General features: G+C 42.2%; 1 protein-coding gene across 1 annotated transcript; it reads left to right on the forward strand.

Annotated features, from left to right (window-relative positions):
• Positions 1–289: 289 nt before the first annotated feature.
• LOC125507078 (Noc2p family) lies at positions 290–6,665 on the forward strand. The gene is made up of 13 exons (XM_048671767.2): positions 290–477; positions 581–659; positions 929–1,034; positions 1,701–1,752; positions 1,828–1,922; positions 2,324–2,389; positions 2,524–3,036; positions 3,670–3,969; positions 4,705–5,034; positions 5,529–5,735; positions 6,011–6,100; positions 6,191–6,263; positions 6,357–6,665. The coding sequence occupies exons 1-13, from the start codon at positions 366–368 to the stop codon at positions 6,371–6,373; spliced, it is 2,040 nt and encodes a 679-aa protein (XP_048527724.2). The 5' UTR covers positions 290–365; the 3' UTR covers positions 6,374–6,665.
• The last annotated feature ends 1,615 nt before the right edge of the window (positions 6,666–8,280 follow it).

The following is an 8,280-nucleotide window of genomic DNA, read 5'->3' on the forward strand; positions in this document are numbered from 1 at the left end:
GTCATTACTGGAGCTTACTGTGATGGATTTGTTTGCCGTCTGTGACAGACTGCAAAGTGGTTTGCCGTCTTGTAGTGCGACAGGCGCCGATGAGAGGATCTAAAACCCTAACGAGAGGGGAAACCCTATAGTTTGTATTAGTTTTTTTTTTCTTGAGGTATAGTTTTGTACTGTATCTAGTTGAACCCGAATGGGCTTATGGCGCCATATGGGCTTGCAGCCTGCTAGAGCAAACGGAAGAAGAATGAAGGGGAAGCTCCGTCAGCTCCGGCTTCTTTTCCTGGGAAACCCTTGAACCCTTTCTCCCCGCCGTCTCCTCCCCTCCCCTCCCCACCCCACCCCCACTCCCCACGCGAGCGGCGGCGATGGCCAAGAAGCTCGGGAAGAAGGCCCGCAAGTTCGCCCACAAGCACCTCCAGGGCGGTGCCAAGCGCAGCCGCAAGCTCCGCTCCCAGTTCAACCGCCGCACCCGCAAAGGCCCGTGCTTTCCCCCGCCGCCGCCGCCCCCTCTGCCAAGTGTTTGTTTGTTTGGGTTCCGCGGCGTGCTGATTCGAGCTTCTCCCTTTTGTTTTCTCATCAGATGGGAAGGGCCGGGAGGACGACAACCGCCTGGACGGCGACGGCGGCAGCGAGGAGACCCGCCGCAACGACCCCACCATGTATATTCATCGTACCCTCCACTGCTCGTGCTCTGTTATTTACATAGCTTTGGTGGGAGCGCACATTGAGTAATTTTGCTGCAATGTTACCTACAGCCATTTGACTAAACCTTGCTTGCAAATTTGGATATGTTGCGGATGTAGATTTCATCTTGTGTCTCTATTTACCGTAAAAATTCATTCATGATAATACTGTTTGGTAATGCATTGATTTTTAGGTCTTTCTTTCTTTTATTTATTGAACTAAGCTCAATATGCTTTTCCTTTAGGAACATGAACGATGATGTAGCTACTTTGGCTAACTGTTTAGAGTTTCCAGAAGATGAGAATGAATTAGATGGGGATCTATCCGACAGTGATGGCTATCTTTCAGAGGTATGTTTGCCATTCTTCTATCAAGTCTCTTATTCATCTTTGGCAAGCAATATACATTTAGGAATAGTCACACCCACCATAGCTTTCGCACTCGTTTCGTATTTTAACGTGATGTTTCTATCCATGCCAAGCTCAAACATATACAAATTTACCATCATCCACAGTTCATGCTCAGCCCACAACTACCAAATTTGTCTTACAGTTCTGTGGGCAGTGCTTCGACTTCTGTGCAGAACCTTCTCAAGAATTTTGTTTGGGGGGTCTTTTCTTTTTTGATGTCAAATTGGCAAGTAGTTCTAGAACTTGATTAATCTCTCCGGTTGGAAGGAGCAACTTGGTTGTTCCACTCCCTTTTTTTTGTGATTTCTTCTAGACTGTTGGGTTGGAAATATTTTTCATAATCTGACTGAGGTGCTTAGATCAGTTTAAAACCACTGAATAATATCCAAGGATGATTGCATATTGTCTGTTGGCAATATGTGCACAAGTTTGTACATTATGTGGTTACTATGTTAGTGTGTAATTGCTCTGCAAGTAACTTTTGCACATCAGAAACTGCCGATTATTTGTTTTTTTTTTCAAAATCAGTTGTGTGATTCTATCTACTATTTGTAGTGCTATTGCTTAGTGGCCCTTATAAACTGATCCTTGATGCTTGAAATGCAGGATCTTGAGTGTGTGTACTACTCTGACAGTGATGATGATAATGTTATGAAAGGTAAATTGTATTGTTGTTAACACATATTGAATTTTGTGGTGTGATAGTTTCTAAGCATCAGAATATTTCTTGCAGAGTGTATTGTACAAGATGATCTCGACGAACAGAACAATGAGATGCGCTTGGCTGTGAAAAAGCAAAAGAAAAAGTTGAAGAAGTTGTTGGATAAGGTGAATAGCTGAAAATTGCCTTTAGGTCTTGCCGTCTTACTTGCTGGATATATATTGCTTGGTTTGGTTGCGGGTCTGTAGTTATGTCATGTGTGGACACGCCTCTCTTATAATCTGGTCTCACGATATAATCGTTGTAGATCGGTTTTTGATTAGTGCGGGCTTTCTAGATTTTTAGATTAATGTGCGAATTTCTATCCCTCGAAGCAAACATGAAACATTGAACCACACAAGTTGTTATAGATATATAGGTTACTGCTAGCTATGCTTCTGAATGTTGATCTCATCTAGGAACAAATGATGTTAGACTTTATATTATCTGTCTTTTCTGGAATTCTTTGGCTGCATTGTGCCACCTAGGTGATTTCTATCAGGATTGAGAGTGTTTGTTACATTTGTAGGACCCTAAGTTTGCAAACTTCCTTGAGAAATGGCAATTGGAATTGGTGAACTATGAAAGTAAAGAAGTAAGTTTTACTTATTATTTCTGCTTTATGTACTGCAATTCATGTACATCCTTTTTACAATGTACTTCTCGTACCATAAATGATCTCATAAAATAGTTTTTCTTTTGCTATTATTCTGTTCAAATCTTCAATAGGATTCAGATGAACAAGATGAGATGGATTCTGTGGACAACGGGGTCAATTCTGGTGATAAAGATCCTCCTAGTGATAAGATCCTTACAAGCAAGACAATAAGTGAATGGTGTCAACTAGTCTTAGATGAACCTAAAGCACCTGCTCTGCGTAACCTACTAAATGCTTTCCGGGATGCATGTCAATTTGGTCTGAATTCAAATAGCCTTTCCATGCAGAGACTTCAAAGTACCGAAGTATTTTATCAGATAATATCATTTGTTCTTTCTAAGGCAGACAATATTTTCCGTGCTCTCTTAGAAATTTCTGATGATGACAAGGGGAAACTTATGAATCAGAGAAATGGAAAGAAATGGCAAGATATTGAGCCGCTCATAAAGTCTTACTTGCGGAATTCTCTTGATCTGATTAGTCAACTTACTGATAACCAAATACTTACCTATGTCTTGACTCGGCTTAGAACATCTGCGGTATATTTTTCTGCGTATCCCTCAACATCAAGGAGGCTTCTCAAGGTATGTTCCTTGGTGATGTTGCTTGTTGATATTAAATTTAGTTTTGTATGTTATTTTGTTCTTCTGGAAGAGATTCATGTTTGAAACCTGTTCTGGTCAATAATATTAGATCGGTTGAGGACTACTGGCCTTTCTGGTATTCTTTCCCTGTAAAATGGCTGTTTAAAAAAAATCCGTATAGAAGATATTTGCACGACTTCTTCTTTAATAAGGAAGAATGTGAACAAGAGGAAAAAGTCGGTTGTTATTTGGGTTGGACCATATTCTGTGAACACTGTATTTGTTGGGAATCGATCTGCCTTCCTTATTTTTTTGAACCTGTCATATATTTCTGCTACTGTAAGGAATGTTTCAAACACCTTGAAGCAGTCGTTATCAATCTGTTTGGCTTTCAGTTTTTTGAATAACTGTACTGTGGTATTTTAGTGTTGCCATTTTGGATCAGTACACATCCACCTAAGCTTAGACCCTTGATGCATTGTCACAGTGCTAATGTCTTAATTATTTTAAATTCTTCTGCCCTTCAACCATTCTATGACTGCTTCGAGATAGTCTTACAATATTTTTCTGGTGTAGAATGCCTGACCTTTAATTTCTAATACTAGCTTATCATATACTGTATGTACTCTGCAGATCTTAATTCGCTTGTGGGCAAGTGGTGATCAGAACTTGTCCCTGTCTTCGTTTCTTATGATTCGAGAAGTGGTTTCACTCTTACCTGACTGTCTGGATTTCTGCTTAACTAAAACATATAATGCATACCTTTCTAGTTCCAAGATTGTGGACAATAGAAATATAGAAAATATCGATTTTATTCTGAACTGTCTGGTGGAACTTTATTCTCTGGATATTCAGAAAGCAGGTGAAAGGGCAGTAATTTCTGTGGGACAATTGAGTGCTATTCTTAGACAGGCGTCTAAAACAAAGGGAAAGGTACACATTAATGCTTATATCTGTAGTTGTGCTTGCAGTTGGTTTAGCTCGAGTGTTCCTACCGTATCATGTAGACAGATCCTTTGGACCTGCTTGGATTTGGAGAGATATTCTTGTTTCTCATATCCAAACAAGGCTTTAAGGTGTATCTGCACACCAGTTATAGTCAAATACATTTCGTTTAAATAGACTGGCCTTCTTATTTTTTCTAATTATTCGTTACATTTGCTAAAAAAACATTGCTAAGAAGAGATCCTGGCACATGTGTTCTAACTGTTTGATTCCTTATCGTACAGTGATTGTTAATTCCTATGTTTTTAAGGCGTCCGTAAGGCGGCGTCGAGGCGCCCCCCCAGCGCTTTGCAAATATACCCGCTTTAGGCGCCTAGGCGTCGAGGCGCCCCCCCCCCCCCCCCCCCCCCCCAAGCGCCTTAAAGCGAAGCATCGCCTTAAAAACATAGGTTAATTCACAAACTGCACCAACTTGCTAATTTGTTATTGCCATAACTTGACACATTTCATAGAATTTTCTTTGTATTGCTGTATTTGACCAACATATACATGCTGCAAGAATTAAAAAAAAAATCTTATTATTACACTTGTCTTTTTCACACATCCAAAAGAAAGCAGACTGGTTATTTTCATGTCCACATGGATTCTTTTCCTTGTGGTGGTTTTTATTTGTTCTCTTGACATCACATGGATATTGATATGCTTCTATGTTTGTGGTTGCAGGAAGATCTTTTGAAGATAGATAACTGGCAGTATATAAACTGCATAAACCTATGGGTTAGGTTTATTTGTGTTAATTACAAGGATTGCCACAACCTCCATCTATTATTCTCTTTAGTTGTTCAGATAATAAGGGGGGTGGCTCATTTATTGCCAGGCATGCGATACTTACCACTGAGACTGAAGCTTGCGCACATGCTAAATGAGCTTTCGAATTGCAGTCAGATGTTCTTTCCAGTTCCATCGTTGATATTTGGGTCCCTAGAATTTAGGGAGATCCCTCCGAAAGAGCAAACAGAAAAAGGAAAGACCCACTTTTCGTCACTACTGAAGGTACGCCATTTCATGTATTGCTCAGTTATAACATGTGGAATTTTGTGTTCTTTCATGTCTGTCTTGGAGTCATGAAAATGTCAATTATTATTGTACCAAGCCTCTGAGAAGTATATAACTCTTCGGACCCCCATTCCATATGACTAAATGCTCACTAAAAGTAAACAACCATCCATGCAGTTTCAAGCAATCAACCCCGATGGTCTGTAAACTGTTTTTGTAAGGATTGCTCATTTTTTAACTTGTATAATTACTGCATAGGTATATGCTCAGTTATTAATTAGATAATTAGATAATTTGGTTTCATCTTCTTAAGTATTACTACCTCTGTAGACAAATGTAAGACGTTTTAGGTCACTACTTTAGTGTCTGTGTGGCTCCTGTTTGGTTTCGTCTCTAGTCTGCACCCTGCTTTCTTGGGATTAAAAGTTCGTTCTTGCGGATGTTTCATCTTCCGAAGATAGTTTAAATTAACCCTGTTTTCTGCGTGTTAGGTGCCAAGGAACATGCTGAAATCAAGAGATTTCCAAGAGCAGTGCGTTCTTTCAGCAATCGAGGTTCTATCGGCACATTTTTTCCAGTGGAGCTATCATGTTTCTTTTCCAGAAGTAGCCACCATTCCGCTCATCCTCTTGAAAAGATTGCAAGAGCAGACAACGATTGAGTCCCTCCGCCGTCCTCTTAAACGAATGATAGACCAGGTACTTCAGTCAAAACACGTATTCCGGTTATTTCTAAATCCGTCAGCATCCCTGTAAAGATCAATTCAGCATTGCCACTCTCCAAGGAGGCTTTTACAGTGTAATTGTTGCAAGTTTTGACCATGATTGGTGAACGTCTGGCCGTTTCCATATAAGCTTTAAGCTTTCATGTTCTTTCAATTTTGCGGGAAGCAGGATCACGGCACTTTATTCTTTTGCTTACCTTGCAGTGTTCCGTTTGATATGTGACATCCTTTTGAATGCTGAAACTGCAGGTGAGCGAGAACAGGGATTTTGTGCAAAGGAAGAGGGAGGTGGTCTCTTTCTCACCAAATGATGCGTCGTCAGTCGAGAGCTTCCTCCAGGTTGGATTCCCCCCTCGCCACAATATGTTCCCATATTTCGTAGATCATGTTTATGATTGCAGACCTGACTGACTCTCCCTTGAAACGCAGGAGGAGGAGATGAATGGAGACGCTTCCTTCACGCAGTTCTACGCATCAGTGGCAAAGAGTCGTCAATCGAGAGGTACCTTTGTTTGTTTGATGAACAGCGCCGTCATCTTCCGATAGTTTGATGGCTTCTAATATCTGGAACATTTGGCCCGCTGTTTGTTCGCAGGGAGAAAATTGGTGTAGAGGGCGATGCTAGGGTGTGATAGTTGTTGATTGGCTAGAGGATTATCACATGGACGACAAACTGAGGAACTGACTCCAATGTGCATGCAGTGGTATCGATGACCGACGTCGGAGTTTATGGTTTTCTTGCTGTTTGTCGGTGTAGCTCTCAAGTTTGTCGAAACTTGTACCGATTGAGTAGATTTGGCGTGTGAATCGAAGGATCTTTGTAGCGCTGGAATTCTGCAGCTGTTTGTTATGAGTATATTGTTCCAGCTCATTTATGTTGCCCAAAATTTAGTATTGACTATTATTTACCCTTGTCTAAATATACTATTCTTGGGGAATCTTAACTAGCAGACCTTCCCTCTGAAGGAACTTCCAGTGAACTACCTATCAGCCATTGGATTAAAAACATGGATCTCAAAGCAGTCAAAGGCGCCATGTCAGAAAAGCAAACACGTTCGCTGGGAACGTGAACTGGCGCACGACTCGTCTACAACAGCGGGTGCCTCCCTCCTCCCCATTTCGCCTCCCGTCACCCGCGGAGTGAGTGAGGGATCGACGACCATGAGGCGACCTGTGACAGGAATCGTGCTGATGCCCGTGCGCGGCGTGGCTGCATCTCTGAATCAACATGGCAATGGGTACCCGTGAACCTGGCGGGTAAAAACCCTATTAGGGTAAGGGTATGGAAAATAAAAATATTCATGGGTTTTTAAATGGGGAAAAAATGTACCCATCGGGTAAGACGGGTACGGGTACGGGAAGGCAATACACTACCCGCAAACCCACATACTACTACACCATGTCAAGTAGGTCCCACATGTCATTGACTAGATTGAGAAAAAAAACTAAGTTACCAGACCCTAATTACAGCTTGTGAAGTAGATATGTTGTCGTCTCCCTTGCGTCTCCGGCCACCTTCAAAAGGGAAAATGCCTAGTTGTCGCGGCGACTACAAGGAGGGGAATGGTCGTGGTTGCGGCTGCGGCTGCCCTATGCAACGTCCGGCTACTCCTATGAGAAATGCATGTGCTCCATCAATGAAAACGGCGAAGCATGAGAAGCGTCCAATTTGGTGAATAATTTTGCACTCCACATTTAACATTTTTTTGAATCTCTACTATGCATGAATGTGTTGATGATTGGTCTAGTGAAGAATGTGTATGATGTATGAATGGATTATTTGAATGTCTTGATGATTATTTAGTCAACGTTGAACATGCTAAAATATAAATGCCCAGATGGGTATTTTTACCCGCGGGTATTACCCGTACCCGGCCGGGTACAGGTATGGGAACAATTTGAAACCCGGGGTGCGGGTACGGGTACAGATTTGGACGAAAAATATTGAGACGGGTACGGGTTTGAGCACGCATTACCCATACCCATACCCTGCGGGTGCCATGTTGATCTCTGAACCTCTGGACAGTGTTAACTGAAGATGTAGTTTTAGAGCCCGACGTTGCCCCCTTCTAAAGATTCGACGAGTCCTCACGGCGATTGCTCTGCCACATGCCAAGCTTGGGTCGTGGTCTTGAAGAAAGCCAGAAAGGTGTGCTTAATAAAGTCTTGCATCTTTCCATGTAACATCTTCTGAAGTCAAATTTTCCCACTGCATGTACCATTGAACAACTGGCAGATTATTTCTTGGTACCTGCCTGACTTGAAGAACCTCTGCAGGGCCAGCCTTGATAGTGCCATCAGTGTTCACCACTGGTAGATTAGGGCTAGGAATGGATTTACGGCCAATGTGCTTTCTTCAGTTCGCTAACATGAAAAACAGGGTGTATTTTCACATGGTCAGGAAACCACAGTTTAGGGCATCTCCAGCCGTTCGGCCCCCCAAGGCGCCTAAATAGAGCGGCCTGGGGGCGTGCCGGCGCTAGTTCGGCCCCTGGGGGCGACCTAGCTCCCAGTCATGC

The sequence above is a fragment of the Triticum urartu genome, chromosome 5A (genome assembly GCF_056163025.1).
Source record: "Triticum urartu cultivar PI428250 chromosome 5A, HENAU_Tu73, whole genome shotgun sequence".
Lineage (NCBI taxonomy): Eukaryota > Viridiplantae > Streptophyta > Magnoliopsida > Poales > Poaceae > Triticum > Triticum urartu.